The 21,937-nt window shown below is 42.9% G+C and overlaps 1 protein-coding gene across 2 annotated transcripts in view; it reads right to left on the reverse strand.

Moving 5' to 3' along the window:
• The window catches only part of MPP4 (MAGUK p55 scaffold protein 4), a 54,494-nt gene that overhangs the window by 21,952 nt on the left and 10,605 nt on the right, over positions 1 to 21,937 (reverse strand). Inside the window, exons 7-12 of one of the 2 annotated variants that reach the window (XM_015110662.3) lie at positions 20,510 to 20,595; positions 18,483 to 18,554; positions 17,825 to 18,021; positions 12,195 to 12,259; positions 4,915 to 4,932; positions 1,492 to 1,530 (exon numbers count right to left, since the gene is read on the reverse strand). In XM_015110662.3, coding sequence (XP_014966148.1) covers positions 1,492 to 1,530; positions 4,915 to 4,932; positions 12,195 to 12,259; positions 17,825 to 18,021; positions 18,483 to 18,554; positions 20,510 to 20,595 — 477 coding nt within the window. The remainder of the gene's footprint in view (positions 1 to 1,491; positions 1,531 to 4,914; positions 4,933 to 12,194; positions 12,260 to 17,824; positions 18,022 to 18,482; positions 18,555 to 20,509; positions 20,596 to 21,937) is intronic. The other variant, XM_077957377.1, reaches the window with a different exon arrangement.

The raw sequence follows: 21,937 nt of genomic DNA on the forward strand, positions 1-21,937 counted from the left end.
AGTGATTGTATCAGTATGCAATAACCAATAAGCTGTTAAAAAAAATAAAGACAAGGCTCTTTATGTGCTAAGATAGAGTCACCTCCAAGATTTAGAATGTTAAGTTAGAAAAGCCAGGAACAGAACAGTGTGCATTTCATGCTATCAAAGGGTATGTGCATGTAGATTTAGAAAAAAAGATGGGGGTGATGAAGTGGGGAGGAGAAATATACACATCATTGCTTTTTTTTTTTTTTTTTTGACATGGAGTCTCGCTCTGTCACCCAGGCTGGAGTGCAGTGGCACGATCTCTGCTCACTACAAGCTCCGCCTCCTGGGTTCACACCATTCTCCTGCCTCAGCCTCCCGAGTAGCTGGGACTACAGGTGCCCGCCACCATGCCCAACTAATTTTTTTTGTATATTTTTTAGTAGAGACAGGGTTTCACTGTGTTAGCCAGGATGGTCTCAATCTCCTGACCTCGTGATCCACCCACCTCGGCGTCCCAAAGTGCTGGAATTACAGGCATGAGCCACCATGCCCGACCACATCATTGCTTTTTGGGCACAGAATATGTGTGGGGTGATACTGAAGAAACTATTAACATTTATTGCCCCAAGAAAGAAAAATGAGTAGGAGAACATGGAAAGGGAGGAACTTCTTACTGAATATACCTTTGTAGTTATTAAATTTTGAACTATGTGAATTATTACCTAATAAAATGTAATGAAAATTGTAGAAAGGAAATGAATATTACTGCAAGTTTTAAAAAAAAAGTATACTTGGTAAAATAAACATAATGTCAGCAGTATTCTGCAGTTGTTCTGGAAAATATATGTGAATCATTGAAATGCCCACTGTTTCAAAATTTTATATTGTTCTTTCACTTCTAAGAACTAGACTAGCCTATAAAGCAAAGACAGATTCACCTATCAGACTAAGGTTCTCCAACTGGTCTCCTAACAAAATCCTAGTGATTCTTAAGCCGGTCTTATTTCTGCCACTAAATTTGAAAAATCTTTTCCCAATTTACAAAAAAATTAAAGAATAGAAATGTAAAAAACTTTCATGCATGGCTTCTCATTTTGGAACCTACTACTATTTATCTATACTAGAATCCACCAGAAGATGGCATCAAACTTAATAATAAAATATATATTGCTCTTTAAAAATTTGATACTGCAATATTTTATGTTATTTCACAAAGAGCAGAGGTTTCCAAGTGTTCTACCATCTGATATGCTGAGTGTTACTAAGTGTTCCTGAGATCATTTACAAAGCGCTGCTTTCTAGAACATTTTCTAGTAGATCAATGGGAACCTGGAGACATTACCACAGCTTCTCCTTCCAACGGCCAGAACTACAGAAGAAAGATGGGGGTGGAGGGTCATTTTACGCATTTCTCCCAGAGGAAAGGCCCATGGCCCCTTTGGACACCTCTGCTTCAGATAATCTATAATTGACATGCTTCATATTTCTTCTAACAGCAAAGCAATCAAGAGAAAATGTTACCTGCTTCCACACATTTCTCATCAATCTTCATGTCATCTTCTATAAAAGAGTACAGAAAGGGAGAAACAGAATTTAAAATGTGTCTGCATTAAAAACAAAATTCCATGGCCAGGCATGGTGGCTCACGCCTGTAATCCCAGCACTTTGGGAGGCCAAGGCGGGTGGATCACCTGAGGTCAGGAGTTCGAGACCAGCCTGACCAACATGGTGAAACCCTGTCTCTACTAAAAATATAAAAATTAGTCAGGTGTGGTAGCGCACACCTATAATCCCAGCTACTTGGGAGGCTGAGGCAGGAGAATCATTTGAACCCAGGAGGCAGAGGTTGCAGTGAGTCGAGATAACGCCATTGCACTCCAGCCTGGGCAAAAAGAGCAAAACTCTGTCTAAAAAATAAATAAATAAATAAAAATTAAAAATTCCCTACGTATGTCAATAAAACTCATAAAATAAAAATAAAAAAACTATGCATGTCAATAAAACTCCATCCACCTTATGATAAATTTACTTTTAGACCTATTGCTTACTTGGAGAGATAAAAAGGGCTCTCCTGTATTAAATGAAAATGTATGATGTGGGAGGCTATATAATATAAAAATGGTGAAAAATTAAAAACCATAGGCTTTTGAATGCTGCACAAATTAGTTGATCTCTAAGCCACTGTTATCCATCTGCAAATGGGGAGAGTAATAGTACCTACCATATAGGCTAGGATTGAGAAAATGCATGAAAAGCTCAGGCATATGCTAAGTACTCAATAAATGTGAATTCTCTTTACCTTTAGCTGAAGTATATATAAAAGAATAAAGGAATATAACTTTAAAAACTACTTATCCTAATTCTCAAAACTCTCTACAGCACGATCTAAACCCAGCTTGGAAGGTTGTCGTCCGCTTCTTTCCTTCACGCATTTTACGCTACCATTAGAGTGGACATCATGGCCTTTGCTACCCTGTTCCCTGTGCCTGTCATGCTTCTAGGTCCATCTCAAGCACTGATCAGAATGAATACCCCCTTGCAGAGCATTTTCTTCCTACTACCTTGAACTGTCGGCTACTGCACATCTATTGTACATCTATAACCATTCGGGGGTTTGCCTTTTTTGTTCTCCTAGACAGCTTCTTGAAGACAGGGACTGTCTCACTAGTTTTTACAGACTCTTACTACAGTATTTTGCACATAGTGGGCAAATGATAAATTATTTCTTAAATTGAGTTTTCTTTTAAATATCAAAATAGTTTATTTGAATATAGGTTCTGAATTTTTTTTGTCTTTCAGCACTTTACATCTTGTTTCTAGCAGTGCCCATCACATCCCAGGTGCTCAACAAATACTGATTTAATAAATGAGGCTAATACAGGTTCCAAAAGTACATAGTCTGTAAAAGTGTAGTCCAAAGTACAGTCTGTAGAATAAGCTACAATATAAAGTAACGCTTATCACCACCCCTTAAAAACTACATCATTCATTAATGTTTTTAAATGAAATATGAAAAATTTTATGAAATAACACTGTCTCGTACAGTTAGGGACACAGATAAACAAGTGACATGGTTTAGATTTCCCGCACTGTCATTTGTTTACTTGTATTCATTTAGAGATTATTTTCCTAATTAATTAGATTAATTTAATTTCCTAATTAAATAATTAGATTGTTATTAGCCATCCATAACAACTAGCCATCCATAACAACAGTGAGTTCATTAGTTCCCAGGACATAATAAAGTTGTTTTTCTTTAGGGCAAACAAAGACTACAATTTTCACTTTTATTTTACAGAGGAAGGTACAAAAACCAGGCATGATTATCTAGTAACAGCACAAGAAGCTCTGACTTTTCTGACACTTGACTCTGATAAGTGTCAAGTGGCCCTAAGATAGGGCCACTGATTTTTGTTCTCCTCAAATCAATAATTCCCCATTATCAGCTAGGATAATGTACTGAATTGTGTTCCCCCCAATATTCATATGTTGAAGCCCTTGCCTTCAGTATGGCTGTATTTAGAGAGAGGGCCTTTAAGGAGGTCATTAAGGTTAAATGAGGTAATATGTCTAGGGTCTTAAATTGATAGAACTGGTGGCCTTATAAGAAGAAGAAAACATACCAGATCAATCGACCTCCCTGTCTCTCTTCTTTTTTTTTCTCTCTCTCTCTCTCCCCGTGCCCCCCACCACCATCCCTCTTCTCTCTCTCTCCCTCTCCTTTCTCTCTCTCCCTCTCCCTCTCCCTCTCCCTCTCCCTCTAAGGATGCACAGAGGCAACACCAAATGAGCACACAGCAAGAAGGTGGCTGTCTGCAAGCCAGGAAGAGAGGCCTCACCAGAAACCAACCCTGCTGGAATCTTAATCTTAGACTTCCAGCCTCTGAAACTGTAAGAAAATAAATATCTGTTGTTTAAGCCACTTTGTCTGTGGTATCTTGTTACGGATGCTCAAGCTAAGACCATGGCCTTATCACCCACCAATACCATAGAGTTCCCAGCTCCCCTCTCCCACCAAGGGCTATTCCCAGGCTCCCCTCTACAACTCTTAACATGCAGTCTATAACGTGACCCTGAGTAGACAAACCAGAAGCAGGCAACCTGGACTTGCCCCTCTCTCCCTCTCCTTCTGCTCTCACCTTCCTGTGTCATACACCTTTTTTTGTTTTGGGGGGACACAGATTGGAGCCTTGTTCCCATAGATCAGCCTTCAAAAGTCATTCTGCAGTTCTCTGGTTTCCCTTTCCAAATTCAAGGATGAACTGTGGATGGTGGCTAAGGGGACACCTCTTCTTTCCCCTCTCTGGAAGCAGACAGCATCTTGCTTTGGAGTGTGTGTGTGTGTGTGTGTGTGTGTGTGTATGTGAGAGAGAGAGAGAGCACCATCAAAATGAGTCATCCAGATGGTTGGGCATGGAGAAGGGGAAAGGCTAGTAACTGAAGGTCCCATTTGTTCCCTAATGCAGGGCCTTTTAGACAGACGGAATCTTGAATCCAGATTACACTGTTTGCAACTACTGACAACTGTTCTTACCTTCTCTGGATGTCAATCTTTTCATCCATAAGATGGGAATAATAATAATAATTTCACTATGGTGTTATTGTTAGGTTAGGTAACGTGTATAAAGCAGTTGAAACAAAACATCTCATCAGTGTCACAGCTTTTATTGAGTTCTTGCCATATGCTATGCTAAACTTTGGAGCTGCATATAAATGTTACTTCTCTTTTCTTTATTCCTCTCAGTGTTAGGACAATTATACTTTGCATGCATATCTTTGAATGACATATGTTTATAAATTAAGATATTAATGACTATCACACTACTAGGTATATAGGAAGCGCTTAATAAATAGCTGAATGGAATTAAAGTGAATTTTTTAAGCTACAAGAAATTTCTAAAAGATGTTGGAAATAAGAGTTTTTTCCTAAATACTATTTCTTACCTTCTTCCATAGAAATTGCTGGGTACGAGCAAATGATTGAAGCAGGGGGGAAAAAAAGAACACAATATCTGTACTATAGTTTCTCAGATTAATTTACAATAAGAAATGTAATGTGCAAAAATTATTGTAATTAGTATTCTGGGTTTATTCTCTAGAAATTCAGGGAAGATTTAGTAACAAAACGATAAATGAATACCTTATAAATATATTTGTGAGCCTTGTTGGAAATGGGAATCTACTTGCTTCTGGTAAATCCCACCCTCTTCCATCCCAGCTAGTTCTACAGGGGTAGTATTCTATGAATTTCTGAATTAATATGCTTAGTTCAGCATATTTTAGGAACCCAAATTTTCAGTGGAAGGAAGGAAAGAAGACAGAGAGATGGAGGGAGGAAGAGAGGGAGGGAAAGAAAGAGGGAAGAAAATTATAAGTGCAGCTTCAGTCAATAACTTTTTAATAATCATCTGCAAACTAACATCAATAACACTTCATTAATAAAATTGCCTATATCTTAGGACTCAGTAGCCTGCCCCTAATATTTTTTGCGGGGGAGGAGGGTATGATAAGACTTAAGCAGAGCAGAAATGTAGAAAGTAATATTAATTGTAGGATCATCTATAATAGTTGAAAATAAATGATCTTTTTAGTAGTTCAAAAAATAATCATGTCTATCGGAAACATTCCCTGAGAGAGGGGACCCTTTAAGTCAGTGGCTCCAAACCTGAGGCTCGTGGACCTAGAGATTCGTGAGGATAATAATAGAGTATTGCAAACTATTTTCAGCATGGACTTCTAGAAAGTCTAATACAAATCACACAGGGCACACAACCAAATTAAATGGCAACTAGAGGTTATACTACAGGTAATTATCAGATGCTGATTAGAAACTAATTAGCATTTTCATGTGCCTTTGATAAATGAAAGTTTGATTTAAAAAAAAACTTTTTCAAAACATGGAGGAAGTAACTAAAATATCACTATGAAGATTGTGTCATGAAAAATGTTTCTGATAAGATGTTAAGTGAAGTGGCTGGCAAGATGGCTGAACAGGAATAGCTCTGGTCTGCAGCTCCCAGCGAGATGAATGCAGAAGGCAGGTGATTTCTGCATTTCCGACTGAGGTACCTGGCTCATCTCACTGGGACTGGCTAGACAGTGGGTGCAGCCCATGAAGGGCAAACCAAAGCAGGGTGGGGCGTTGCCTCACCCAGGAAGCACAAGGGGTTGGGGTCTCCCTCCCCTAGCCAAGGAAAGCTGTGAGAGACTGTAAGGGACTGGGACTCCAGCCTAGATATTACCCTTTTCCCACGTTCTTCACAACCCACAGACTAGGACATTCCCTCGGGTGTCTACACCAGCAGGGCCATGGGTTTCAAGCACAAAACTGGGCAGCCGTTTGGGCAGACACCAAGCTAGCTGCAGGAGTTTTTGTTTGTTTGTTTTTCATACCCCAGTGGCGCCTGGAATACCAGCAAGACAGAACCGTTTGCTCCCCTGGAAAAGGGGCTGAAGCCAGGGAGCCAAGTGGTCTTGCTCAGCGGATCCCACCCCCATGGAGTCCAGCAAACTAAAATCCACTGGCTTGAAATTCTCGCTGCCAGCACAGCAGACTGAAGTTGAACTGGGACACCCCAGCTTGGTGGGGGAAGGGGCGACCACCATTACTGAGGCTTGGGTCGGTGGTTTTCCTCTCACAATGTAAACAAAGCCACTGGGAAGTTTGAACTGGGTGGAGCCCTCTACAGCACCCCAAAGCCAGTGTAGCCAGACTGCCTCTCTAGATTCCTCCTCTCTGGGCAGGGCATCTCTGAAAGAAAGGCAGCAGCCCCAGTCAGGGACTTATAGACAAAACTCCCATCTCCCTGGGACAAACAGTCACCTGGGGGAAGGGGTGGCTGTGGGCGCAACTTCACTAGACTTAAAAGTTCCTGCCTGCCGGCTCTGAAGAGAGGAGCAGATCTCCCAGCACAGTGCTCAAGCTCTGCTAAGGGACAGACTGCTTCCACAAGTGGGTCCCTGGCCCCTGTGCCTCCTGACTGGAAGACACCTCCCAGCAGGGCTTGACAGATACCTCATATAGGAGAGCTCCAGCTGGCATCTGGCAGGTGCCCCACTGGGACGAAGCTTCCCAAGGAAGGAGCAGGCAGCAATCTTTGCTGTTCTGCAGCCTCCACTAGTGATACCCAGGCAAACAGGAACTGGAGTGGACCTCCAGCAAACTCTAGCAGACCTGCAGCACAGAGGCCTATTTTGAAGGAAAATTAACAAACAGAAATAGCATCAACATCAACAAAAAGGATGTCCATTCAGAGGCCCCATTGGAAGGTCACCAACATCAAAGACCAAAGGTAGATAAATCCATGAAGATGAAGAAAAAACAGTGAAAAAAGGCTGAAAATTCCAAAAACCAGAATGCCTCTTCTCCTCCAAAGGATCACAATTCCTTGCCAACAAGGGAGCAAAACCGAATGGAGAAAGACTTTGACGAATTGACAGAAGTAGGCTTCAGAAGGTGGGTAATAACAAACTCTTCTGAGCTAAACAAGCATGTTCTAACCTAATGCAAGGAAGCTAAGAACCTTGAAAAAGGGTTAGAGGAATTGCTAACTAGAATAACCAGTTTAGAGAGGAACATAAATGACCTGATGGAGCTGAAAAACACAGCCCAAGAACTTCATGAAGCATACACAAGTATCAATAGCCAAATCAATCAAGCAGAAGAAACAATATCAGAGATTGCAGATCAACTTAATGAAATAAAGCATGAAGACAAGATTAGAGAAAAAAGAATGAAAAGGAATGAACAAAGCCTCCAAAAAATATGGGACTATGTGAAAAGACCAAACCTACATTTGATTGGTGTACCTGAAAGTGACAGGGAGAATGGAACCAAGTTGGAAAACATTCTTCAGGATATTATCCAGGAGAACTTCCCCAGCCTAGCAAGACAGGCCAACATTCAAATTCAGGAAACACAGAGAACACTACAAAGATACTCCTTGAGAAGAGCAACCCCTAAACACTAAATCTTCAGATTCACCAAGGTTGAAATGAAGGAAAAAATGTTAAGGGCGGCCAGAGAGAAAGGTTGGGTTACCCACAAAGGGAAGCCCATCAGACTAACAGTGGATTTCTCAGCAGAAACCCTACAAGCCAGAAGAGAGTGGGGGCCAATATTCAACATTCTCAAAGAAAAGAATTTTCAACCCAGAATTTCATATCCAGTCAAACTAAGCTTCACAAGTGAAGGAGAAATAAAATCCTTTACAGACAAGCAAATGCGGAGAGATTTTGTCACTACCAGGCCTGCCTTACCAGAGCTCCTGAAGGAAGCACTAAATATGGAGAGGAAAAACCAGTACCAGCCACTGCAAAAACTACCAAATTATAAAGACCATTGACACTATGAGGAAACTGCATGAACTAACAGGCAAAATAACCAGCTAGCATCATAATGACAGGATCAAATTCACACATAACAATATTCACCTTAAATGTAAATGGGCTAAATACCCAATTAAAAGACACAGACTGGCAAATTGGATAAAGAGTCAAGACCCATCAGTGTGCTGTATTCAGGAGACCCATCTCATGTGCAAAGACACACATGTGCTCAAAATAAAGCGATGGAGGAAAATTTACCAAGCAAATGGAAAGCAAAAAAAAGCAGGGGTTCCAATCCTAGTCTCTGATAAAACAGACTTTAAACTAACAAAGATCAAAAAAGACAAAGAAGGGCATTACATAATGGTAAAGGGATCAACACAACAAGAAGAGCTAACTATTCTAAATATATATACACCCAATAGAGGAGCACCCAGATTCATAAAGCAAGTTCTTAGAGACCTACAAAGAGACATAGACTCTCAAGCAATAATAGGGGGAGACTTTAACAACCCACTGTCAATATTAGACAGATCAATGAGACAGAAAATTAGCAAGGATATTCAGGACTTGAACTCAGCTCTGGACCAAGTGGACCCAATTGACATCTACAGAATTCTACACCCCAGATCAATAGAATATACATTCTTCTCAGCACCACATCACACTTATTCTAAAACTGACCACCAATTGGAAGTAAAACATTCCTCAGCAAATGCAAAAGAACAGAAATCATAACAAACAGTCTCTCAGACCACAGTGCAATCAAATTAGACCTCAGGATTAAGAAACTCACTCAAAACTATACAACTACATGGAAACTGAACAACCTGCTCCTGAATGACTACTGGGTAAATAACGAAATTAAGGCAGAAATAAATAAGTTTTTTGAAAGCAATGAGAACAAAGACATAATGTACAGAATCACTGGAAAACAGCTAAAGCAGTGTTTAGAGGGAAATTTAGAGCACTAAATCCCTACAGGAGAAAGCAAGAAAGATCTAAAATCAAAACCCTAACATCACAATTAAAAGAACTAGAGAAGCAAGAGCAAACAAATTCAAAAAGCTAGCAGAAGACCAGAAATAACTAAGATCAGAGCAGAACTGAAGGAGATAGAGACACAAAAAATCCTTCAAAAAAATCATGAATTCAGGAAGCTGGATTTTTGAAAAGATTAAGAAAATAGACCACTAGCCAGGTTAATAAAGAAGAAAAGAGAGAAGAATCAAATAGATACAATAAAAAGTGGTAAAGGGGACATCACCACTGATCCCACAGAAATACAAACTACCATGAGAGAATACTATAAACACCTCTACACAAATAAACTAGAAAATCTAGAAGAAATGGGTAAATTCCTGGACACACACACCCTCCCAAGACTAAACCAGGAAGAAGTTGAATCCCTGAATAGACCAATAACAAGTTCTGAAATTGAGGCAGTAATTAATAGCCTGCCAACCAAAAAAAGCCCAGGACCAAATGGAGCTTGTACCATTCCTTCTGAAACTATTCCAAACAATGGAAAAAGAGGGACTCCTCCCTCACTCATTTTATGAGACCAGCATCATCCTGATACCAAAAGCTGGCAGAGACACAACAAAAAAAGAAAATTTCAGGCCAATATCCCTGATGAACATCGATGGGAAAATCCTCAATAAAATACTGGCAAACCAAATCCAGGAGCACAGCAAAAAGCTTATCCACCACAATCAAGTTGGCTTCATCCCTGGGATGCAAGGCTGGTTCAACATATGCAAATCAATAAATGTAATCCATCACATAAACAGAACCCATGACAAAAATCACATGATTATCTCAATACATGCAGAAAAGGCCTTTAATAAAATTCAACATCCCCTCATGCTAAAAACTCTCAATAAACTAGGTATTGATGGAATGTATCTCAAAATAATAAGAGCTATTTATGATAAACCCACAGTCAGTATCATACTGAATGGGCATGGATGAAGCTCGAAACCATAATTCCCAGCAAACTAATACAGGAACAGAAAACCAAACACCGCATGTTCTCACTCATAAGTGGGAGTTGAACTATGAGAACACATGGACACAGGGAGGGGAACATCACATACTGGGGCCGGTTGGCGGGTGGGGACTAAGGGGAGGGATAGCATTAGGAGAAATACCTAATGTAGATGATGAGTTAATGGGTGCAGCAAACCACCATGGCACATGTATACCTATGTAACAAACCTGCACGTTCTGCACATGTATCCCAGAACTTAAAGTATAATTAAAAAAGAAAAAAAGATGTTAAGTTTAAAAAAAAAAAAAGTGCTATTGCAGCTATTACTGTAACCATGTAAAATATGTATTCACTGCTGGAAGTTAATATGAAAATATTGTCATTGAAAAGGCATGTTTTCTTCTGTCAAAAACTGCCTTTATAGTTGTCCTCATATCTTTTCAATAAGAAAATAAAAGGAAAAGTAATTTTTGGCTTGGAGAAGGGATACATAATAAAGTGGGTGAGGCTTGCCATGGGTAGATCTGTGATGTTGGTACTTTTTGTGCCCTTCCAGTCTCCTCTCTTTGCCTCCCCTCCCTCTTTCTGGTGCCCAGTTCCCTCCCTTAACCCCTTTCCAGGGCCCACCTGAGGGCCATTTCAGAAGGGCCTTGCTCAGTAGGCTTAGCTGGCCTCTGTCAAGCCACAGCATCTTTAATCAAGCATTTGCCACCATGGAGCCTTTACTCACCACTCCCCAACTGCTTCAATAATAATGTCTAGCAATCAAACTGCAATCATTAAGTAACAATTCCATCCCATATTTATTCACCAAAGGCATGCACAATTGTTAATCGGTGCTTCTGTACAGTGTGAAGATTAAGTCCTCTAAGTTGATAGAACCCAAATGAAGGTATATGTGTAGCTATGCAGCCTTGCTTGCAGTCATATATAATGCACATATGAGCTGCGGAGATCTTGGAGGGCCTCAATTTGGGGAGGAATGTCTTCAGGTGTCACCAAGATAAAAACATATGCATTTTCATTAACTGAAAACTCTTCTAAATCCAAAGAACGAATGTCAATGGTAGGACTTCAGAGAGCTGGCTGCCAGGGAGACTATCTGGGAGCAGTGGGGACATTTAGAGATCTCCTGGGCAGGAAGCCAGTCCTGGGAGGGAGGAAGCAGGCTCCCCCAGGATGCACATGCTGGGTCTGAGGTAGCCACATACTGAAATTGCCTTTGTAAAAATTACATCAGTGAGAAAATTATGGCAGTGGGGGAGATCCAACATAGCCTAAGCTCCTCTTGCTTTTAGCTTTCAAGCTGCCTTCATTCCAGGGTTAGCTTTGGGAGACATTTTATTTATAGTTTAAATGATAACAGGCCTTCCCCTAAAACTCAGCCACCTTTATAAAGCTAATGAGAGACCATCAGGTTAGTGGGAGGAGCCTGAATTCTGCTAAGGTGAATTCTGCATATCATAAGATATGCAATTTCCCCAATAATTCTTGCAAATAACATCACTATTGTAGAACCTAAGATTGGCCTTTTGTGATATCTTTTTAGGTTTTTTCATGTCTGACACCTGTGGCTCCATCTGGACCCACCAACCAATGGCTTCTGTGGCTCCACCCAGAATCAACTCAGTGCAAGAGGACAGCTTCAACTCCCTATGATTTCATCTCTGATCCAACCAATCAGCAGCAAGTGCCCATTGAATAGCCACCCCACTCCCTCCCCAAACTACCTTTGAGCAACCCCTAATCTAGGGGCCTTCAAGGAGATTGATTTAAATAACAACTCCATCTCCCACGTGGCATGGCCAGCCTCACATCAATTAGACTCTTTCTTCACTGCAATGCCACAGTCTTCATTTGTGCAGCAAACAGGGAGAACCTGTCAGGCAGTTGCAATACTCACATAAGGTTGACTTGAGGCAGGTGTGAGGCTGGTATGGCTGAGACCACCAGAATTCCCGTTGCTTCCTATGGGGGCGGGGAACCGTGAGACAAAAAACAAACAAAAAACAAAAAGCCAACCCCAGTTAACCGAGGTGAAACAGACCCAGAACAATGACAAACAGAATGTTTCTTAGAATTCTGCTGCCTTCACCCAAGTGAAAAGGGTGATCACTTCTCCAAATGCGTTGTCAAATAAATTTTCCAAACATATAGGCTCTCTCATCTCTTTTTCTGCCTCACAGGATCTTTTCAGAACAACAAATACTTAGAGTGACAATCTCGCCCATGATCACAAGTTTGCACATGGAGTTTCGGTAAATGACCCGTGGTAAGCTGCCTCTCAGGCATGTTAGCCTGCCTCTGCAGTCTCCTTCGAATTCTCATGACATGTTCGGGTTTCCCTCCCAGGCTGTTACAGGCTCTCTACAGTTTCTTTAGATGACTCCGCTCCTTTCTTGATCTCTAGAATCACCCCTGGGCTCGAGGGCAAGGCTTCACCTTTTCTTGGCACCTGAAACCTCTGTTGACTTGTTCCTCCTCCCTTGAGTCCCCCAGCAATTCCTTTGGGCAGGTTTTCCTTGCCTTGCCTACTTCAAAGCAACTTTCTAAGCAAAGTTGTTCCTTCTTTATTCAACACTGTGAAGTTTGGAGCAAGAGAAGACTTTGAAGACACTCTGTTCTTTGTATTCCCGGAACTGCAGCATCACCTTTCCCTGGGAGCTTGTGAGACCTGCAGAACCTCAGGCCCCACCCCAAGCCTTCCAAATTAGAATCTCCATTTTAATAAGAGCCCAGGTAAGTCATATGTATGCTAAAGGCAAGAAGCTCTAATTTAATCTCTCAAACTTTGGAATACATCTGAGGTGTCTGTTAAAATGTAGCTAATCTGGGCCTCCCAGATCTCCTGCCTCCGATTCTCTGAAGATAAGGCCAGGGCATCTGCGTGTTTAAATCAAACTCTCCATGTGATTCTAATTCACAAGAGAGTTTAAGAAGGGCCAATTTAGCCACTGTCCTCACTTTAGAAATGAGGAAACTGATCCAGGGAAGTCAAGCAATGTGGTGGATGTTGAACAATTAGCAGCAGGAGGCATCTATCCTATAATCTACAAAGTGATGGACTGGGATTCAACAGACCTGGGTTCCAGGCGTGCTTCCCCTCCACAGGATCTTGGACAAATCTCCTAACATCTGAAACTTAGTTCCCCACTTATGAAATGGGGCTCAGTGCATTTGAGGCATTGTGAGGACTAAATGATACATGAAACCTTACTGTAAACTCAATTAGCATGGACATGCAGGGCATTCATTAATTCATTTATTAATTATTTGAAGAGATAACACATACACACAGTAAAAATCTTAACAGTATAAAAAAGTAGGCCGGGCGTGGTGGCTCATGCCTGTAATCCCAGCACTTTGGGAGGCCGAGGTCGGCAGATCACCTGAGGTCAGGAGTTCGAGACCAGCCTGACCAACATGGTGAAACCCCGTCTCTACTAAAAATACAAAAATTAGCCAGGCGTGGTGGGGCGCACCTGTAGTCTCAGCTACTCTGTAGGCTGAGGCAGGGAAATCGCCTGAACCCAAGAGGCCGAGGCTGCAGTGAGCTGAGATCACGGCATTGCAGTTCAGCCTGGTGACAGAGCAAGACTCCATTTCAAAAAAAAAAAAAGTAAGGCTTCTTCCCTTCCTTCTGCTCAGTTTCTTGTGCATTCTTCCAGAAATATTCTCTGCATAATTAAGGTACTTTAATTCACAGCACATGCAGGCCAGAGCCAAGATTCTTGATTCCGAGTTAGGTGATGAACTCTTTAATATTGTGTTTCCTGTTTTTTAACCTTCTGTACCTTTCCTTGGCTACTTCATGGTTAATTACCGGATAGTCTGATCTCTCTCTATCTCTGTCTCTGTGTCTCTCATTCTCTGTCAGCTTCCTCTCTAGGCTTTACCCTTGCCTTTCTCCTCTGGGAGTTCCCGGTTTTTCATTCTTACAAAATGATATCCTAACATCTTCACATGTTCCCTCTGGTGGAAACTCCAGCAGAATGGGGCCTCTCACCGGAAAGTCATGTCCACTTGCCAAAAATATTTGCTACTCTGGTACAAAGCATCAACTCTAACTCCCCCAATTTGCAATATAGTCATTCCAAACTCCTTTAGATGGGTATTATTTTCCACCAATATGCCCTTTTTGGAGAAGCCTTCCTCCTCACTCTTTTACTGTTTTCTAAAATCAGATGTAAATTTTCTACCTGTTGAAAGTAAAAACAAACAAACAAGCAAAACAAAAACAACCCCCCCCCAGCTAATTGCATTCAAATCTGTCACTCTTATAAAGAGCATAAAAAATATTTTATGCGCTCATTCATTATTCTTAAGCACAATGCTGCTCTTCATACCACTTACCCTGAGCACCTGAGGTGCTTGGTGAAGATGCAGATTCCTGGCTCAGTCCATATCTATTGAATCAGGGAAGGGAGGGCAGAGCCAGGGAATCTGTATTTTACAAAATACCCAGCTCATTTTTACTCACAGCAAAGTTGGAGAAATGGGAAGGGAGAAAAATTGTTTGTAGATATCAAAGACCCCATTTATTGAGGCTCGGAGATACTGACTTCTCAAAAGCCACATCAGCCTGTGCTTCTGACAGGACTCTTGTGCAGACGCGGCAGTGGATTTAATCTCAACACCCTCCTCCAGTCCTCCCATGTGCCTCCTGGTTTTCTGAATGAGATTCAGGAGAACCCGAGGTGCCTTCCATCATTCTGTCCCCAACAAGACATTTGTGTAGACTCTGCTATTGACATATTGCTTCTAAATGAAATTGTTTAATTTCTTATTTTAATATTAGGTTTTCATGTGGCAATGACTAAAAGCAGCATAAGAACTTCCTATCATCTTTTATTTGTGTGTGCTCCCCCAATAAACCCATAATTGGGTTTTGTGTGCTCCTTGCAAGACCCCTGCTGGTCCCCCCTCACCACTTTCTGACCTGAAACCATGAGGACTAATCTCATTAGGCCTTTATCCCTGTTCATGTCCTTAAGCCCCCAAGCTCAGGTCACCCCTTATCCCCTGTGCTTTAATCCCTATAAGACCCCTGCCAGCCACCCACGCCCTCTGGAACTCACAGCAAATCTTCAGCAAACTCTCTTAGATCTCAGCCTCTTCCTTGAGCCCTTTCTTCTTACTCTAACTGCAGCCTAGCTCTCCCTGCAGCCTGCTTCCCCTGCAGCCTTCAAGAGGGGGATGTTTCCTCTCCCACTCCCAGTGCGGTGCTGGTGAAATAGCTCTGGGGGATGGGAGCCCTGACTCGGAGCCTCTGCTGATTTCTGCAGTGTTGATGCTCTCACGGTGGCTGATTTCAAGCTACCACCCCGTCTTCACCGAATGTGGGTGTGTGAGGAGATGGCTCAGATGGCTCCAGCACATCCCTGTGTATATAGCCTTCCTTCCACTGGGCCTGGAGGTGGGGGTGTGTCCTTGCTTCTCACTGCCATTTCCAGATTATTCTTCCTTTTCCTAGGAGCCCCCAGCTTTGAATATCATCCCACTACTTTTCTGGTAGCCATCACCAGCTCACTCCTGCTCGCTCTTAGGTCTCAACACTGTTCTGTCACAGTTCTCAATGATTTTATCACACATACAAATGTCCCTTTCAGCACGCTGGCCTAGTGGGTGCTTGATCTCCTCTTTTCCAATAACCTTTCACTCATTCAACCTCAGCCACCTCCTCCCATTGTTATACCCAAGACCTCATCAGTACCGACAACAACAATCTCTCCTTAATTTTAACTTCCAGTATCCCTTTCTCCTACTAACACCTCCCATCTTCCCAGCCCCAATACACTGTTGACCTCATAAAGACCTGCAATCCATTGATCTTACTTCCTTCTCACCAATCCTCACGTGTTTCATTTCCTCATCTCCCTCCTAAGCAGCTTACATGTCACACTCCATCCTTATCATCTGTCTCTTGGCCCCCTCTTGATTTGCTGCTAAATCCAACCCTCCGTCTAATCTGGACCCGCACCCCAGAAGCACTTCAGATGTGTGACCTTTAACTTAAGAGGGCCCTGAATGCTGATCACACTGTGTTTACCTAATCTGTTTGTCTCCAACTCGCATGGAAACTTTTCAAGCTTTCTATTCTCTCCTTCCTAATGCCTCCTTCCCCACCCTGCTCTCTGCTTATGGTTCCTCATTTCACTGAGAAAATAACAGTTAGGAGAGAACTTCCACAAGCGCCTGCCATATGCTGCATGCTCAGCTATGCCCCATACTCTGCCTTCCCTTGTGGTACCATTTCTAAGGATGAGCTGTTTATGATCCCAGGGCAGGCCAAGCCCTCTTCTTGATACTAAAGCATATCTCCTTCTGCCCGCTCAAAGACATCGACAACAGCAATTCTCTTCTCCTTCTCCCATATCATCAAAATGTTCCCCTGGTGGATGACTCCCATTACTTACAGCATCTAAACATTTTGCTCACACCACTCCACTCTCCCCTCTGGCTATTTCTCCGTTGTTCTGCTCTGCTTTATCCCAAAATGTCTCAAAGAGTTTCCCATGCTCATCCATTTCTTCAAATCCCACTCTAATGAGGATTTTGGCCCCACTTCTCCACTGAAATTGCTCTTATTAAGATCACTAATGACTGTCATACTGCTAAATCCAATGGTCAATTCTCAGCCTTCTTAGCAGAAGGTGCTATAGCTGATGAGGACCCCATACAGTCTTGATTTTCATTCTGCCTCACTGGTCATTCCTTCCCAATATCCTTTACTGGTTCCATTTTTCCTTCCTGATCTCTTAACAGTGGCTGAGCCTGGGACTGCTGCTTCTTTCTATTTGTACGCCCTCCCTTGGTAGCTCATCAAACCTCAGTAACATAAGGTGAGGGTGGTAGGTTGAAATTTAGTAACTGAGGTCTCAACTGAGCCTTGAAAGATGAATCCTTTTTTGTCTTAGTCTGTGCAGTTTTCTATAACAAAGTACAGTAAACTGGGTCACTTATAAACAACAGAAATGTATTTGCTCATAGTTCTGGAAGCTGGAACATCCAAGATCGAGGAGCTAGTGGATGCAGTGTCTGGGGAGGGCCCACTCCGTGACTCATAAATGGCGGCTTTTAGCTGTGTCCTCCCAAGGTGGAAGGGGCAAATAAGCTCCCTCAGGCCTCTTTTATAAGGGTACTAATCCCATTCATGAGGGCAGAGTGCTCATGACCTAACCACCTGCTGAAGGCCCCGCCTCTTAATACTATTGCACTGGGGATTAGGTCTCAACATATGAATTTTGGAGGGGACACAAACATTCAGGCCATAGAACTTTTTAAGTTTAATTTAGTTTCCCAAGACTTTTCCCTGTTTTCTAGCTGATATGATTATTCTCGTCTCCTTCGTATTTAAGATGCTTAGTATTTATCAATAAGTTGACATTTGGATATATAAACCAGTGTGTGTGTGTGCTCATTCATCTGCTTGTCCCTCTTTATCTCATCTTAACTGTGGTAACAGAAGCCCAAGAAAAACATTTTGTTTCCTTATGGTTCAGCCCTGAGTACAGGAGTGCTGACGTTCCTTACCTCTTCAGAAGGTGGTTAGAAGGGACAAGCCCAGCGCAGGTAGCAGGGTCTGAGATTTTTCGGGCCTGCCACCAGAGGGCATCATTCTGGTCCACAATCTGGAGGATGTCCCCCTTCTGGAAAGGCAATCCAGCGTCCATGCAGGGGATGTCAGGATCCTCCTGGGGCCAGTACTCAGTCATGGCACGAACATACACCTGATGGCAGGTGCATAATGACGCTATCAGAACGTGCCTAATGGTGCCATCTGAAGAACCCTTGCCCATGGGCCATCATGACTTAAAACCATTTCTCCCACTCCCCGACCTGCTACTCCTATCTTTCCTCTCCACCCTCACCAAAAAAGAGAACTTGCCTCCTGAGCCTAAGTACCATGATAAAAAGCATCTTTGGGAACAGAATCTCTTAGCTTAGAGAAGTTCAAGCTCAAATGCTCACAATTTTTGATGTTGCTTCTTGACTTCTTAGTATCCCATCTCCTTATACTGTACTCATTTACTCATTTTGCTTCTTGGGCCATCAGTATTGAAAAATACCCAACACAGTCTTGAGCCCAGGTCCAACACAGTACAAAGGATAGGATTATTATGCATCATATTCAGTTGCTGTTACTTGGGGATTTACTGGGTGTGAGATTGAAGACTCAGTAAATTCTTACCATTTTCTGGCTATTCACAGGAGGGTCAGAGACTGGAACCACCTTGAACATGATTGTGCCTCGAGACATGGCCTGGAAAATGAGAGAGGAGAAAGGATGGCAATCGTGGGGCTAGCAGGGTTACTGGGGCTCGGTAGACAGAGTTACAGTGCAATGTATCCAGGTCTCATGGTGACATCCCCCAAGAGCCTTTCTTTTTTTTTTTTTTTTTAATTTATTTATTATTATTATACTTTAAGTTGTAGGGTACATGTGCATAACGTGCAGGTTTGTTACATATGTATACTTGTGCCATGTTGGTGTGCTGCACCCATCAACTCGTTATTTACATCAGGTATAACTCCCAATGCAATCCCTCCCCCCTCCCCCCTCCCCATGATAGGCCCCGGTGTGTGATGTTCCCCTTCCTGAGTCCAAGTGATCTCATTGTTCAGTTCCCACCTATGAGTGAGAACATGCGGTGTTTGGTTTTCTGTTCTTGTGATAGTTTGCTAAGAATGATGGTTTCCAGCTGCATCCATGTCTCTACAAAGGACACAAACTCATCCTTTTTGATGGCTGCATAGTATTCCATGGTGTATATGTGCCACATTTTCTTAATCCAATCTGTCACTGATGGACATTCCCCAAGAGCCTTTCTCAAGGGCTCTGCAGCTGTCACCATCCAGAAATAGAAATTAGGAAGCAAATTACCCCTACATCTGCCCTGCTGTGGGGTTCTGGGGTCACTGGTCTGTTAAAAGCCACACTGAGGTGGCCTCTTCCAGGGACCCTCCCACCCCACACTGAAACAGAAACACCCCACCTATCAAGGTCTTCCTCACACAGGCCCTAGGGAGGGACAGGATCTCCATCTGAATTTCCCTCCTTATGTCCTTACTCAGTAAATATTTCCTGAATGCCTGTTTCTACACCAGATACCCCAGTCTGATGGGGAAGAAGAGGGGCTCCTAAGTTTTCTGGGAGAACTGACAACTTTCCAAACTCATGGTGGAAATAGGGAGCTCTCAGACTGGGGGAAGGAAGAATTCCTGTTACATGCACTGTGACGGGCATTAAACATATAGAGATTAAGACCCTGTTTGTACTCAGGAATTTCATAATCCCACTGTCCTGGGCAACATCACAGCTGGCACCAGGGGGTAGAAGCCATGCATATCTGTGATTTCCAGTACTTCAAGCTTCCTTTGCAGCACCTTCTACACCACACAGAATCTTGCAGCAGTGTCTTACAAAGGATTTAGGTGCTTGTCTCATAGCACCACTCCTCACCTCACTCTCTAAGCCACTGCTATGAAATCCTGGCAGGAACCCAGTTTGAGAACCACTGATCTATCCAGTATATTGTAATAGTAATCAACCTAGTCCCCACACCTGGGCTGTGCATGGGGGGGGAGGTGGGAGGGGCATGCTGCTATGACTATTAACAGCTGAACTGCGATTCAGGGAATGGTTTGAAGGGCAGGAATAGGAACCTGAGGGAGAGCAAATGCTCATGAATCAGGTTATCAATCCTTAGCTCCAACCACAAGAACAGTGGCGGGTCACCAAGGATGTCCCCTCCCTGTATGCTGCTGTCTGGTGACTCCTTTATTCTCCCAAAGCTGCCCTCCAGGAAGATGTTAAACATTTCAGCTGTAGAAAAGTGTTAGTGGGGGAAGGAGTGGTTTGCTCAGGTTCAGATTCTCCTACAAAGTCTCACTCTGTCCACCCCAGGCTCAGTTTCCAGTGGAGCAAACCAGGTGCTGAGGGAGCTGGCTAGGGGCCCTGGCAGTCTTCCCATGGCTGAAGAAGGAAGGAGCAACTTGGGAAGGGGAGTTTTCCAGCCAGGACCAGAACTTCTCAGGGTAGAGGAGGGAGGTCAGTAAGTGACATGGGTGACAGACAAGGTCTGGGAGCCTGGAGGGAGAAAGCTGCCAAGAGAACTCAAGTCCCCGGTACATCCCAGTGCACACACACAGGCTTGATGGGCCCAGTTCAGCCTTGGCATTTATACAAATCATTAACAAAAAAGCAAAAAGATTTACCAGAATATGGATCACTTGTTCAGGGTCCAGTCCCTCAACTGAAACTCCATTCACTTCTACCAGTTTGTCTCCGGCATAGAGCAACCCTAGGCAGACGGTAACACAAAACAAAGAAAGACACAAAGAAGTAGGATAAAAATAGCAGTAGCTACCTCAATAGTTATTTAACAAACTCACTAATCCAAGCATGCTCTAAAAGTGTTTAATATGAAATAATAATAGAAAAGAAAACTGGTTATTCTAGCTTACGTCGCCCCCAGAAATGTGTGAGCAGTCCATTTTTCTACCTTGTCACAAATACTTGGCATTGACTGATGGTAATACTTTTATTTTTGCTAGTCTGATGTTGTAAAATGGAACCAGAACACTGGTAAGAAAATAGCACTAAAAACAAAGATGTCAGGGTCGTAAGTCAATGACAAAAAGAAAATGGGGTAGGTATTCTTCAAAAGGGAAAATGTGGAGAAACTTGGGGTTTAAGTTAAGACCTGAGAAATGTGAGGTAAAACAGTGGAGTTGTCAGACAGTTGAGAGAAGAAGCAGAATGATGTCACAGAACAGAAACCAGGATGATAAAAAAAATTCAAGAAAGGTGTCAACAGCATCAGATGTGGTCAAGAACTGGAAATAAAACTGAGGAGGGGCCAGGTGTGGTGGCTCATGCCTATAATCCTAGCACTTTGGGAGGTCGAGGTGGTTGGGCCACTTGAGGCCAGAGGTTCGAGACCAGCCTTGCCAACATGACGACCCCGTCTCTACTAAAAATACCAAAAAAATTAGCTGGGGTGGTGGTACACGCCTGTAATCCCAGCTACTTTGGAGGCTGAGGCAGGAGAATTGCTTGAACCTGGGAGGCAGAGGTTGCAATGAGCTGTGATTGCCCCACTACACTCCAGCCTAGGTGATAGAGTGAGACTGTCTCTCTCTCTCTCTCTCTCTCTCTCTCTCTCTCACACACACACACACACACACACACACACACAAAACTGAGGAGGAAGGAAGGGCCAATGGACTTAGCAACTAGGAAATCCTTGGTATTTACAATGAGAATGTTGAAGTATAAAGCATGTGCCAGGTTTTAGGGCTTCGGGGTAGCAAGGATGTATAGAATCACTCATTTAAGAAACACAACAGTAGCCAGGTGTGGTGGCTCATGCCTGTAATCCCAACGCTCTCTCTGGGAGGCCAAGGCAGGAGGATTGTTTGAGCCCAGGAGGTTGACACCAGCCTGGGCAACCTAGTGAGACCCTATCTCAACAAAAAATAGAAGAATTGGCTGGGCATGGTAGTGTGCACCAGTGGTCCCAGTTACTGGGGGGCTGAGGTGGAAGGATTGCTCAAGCCCAGGAGGCTGAGGCTGCAGTGAGTCATGATCACACCACTGCACTCCAACCTGAATGAGAGTGAGACCGTGTCTAAAAAAAAAAA

The sequence above is a fragment of the Macaca mulatta genome, chromosome 12, assembly GCF_049350105.2.
Source record: "Macaca mulatta isolate MMU2019108-1 chromosome 12, T2T-MMU8v2.0, whole genome shotgun sequence".
Taxonomy (NCBI): Eukaryota; Metazoa; Chordata; class Mammalia; order Primates; family Cercopithecidae; genus Macaca; species Macaca mulatta.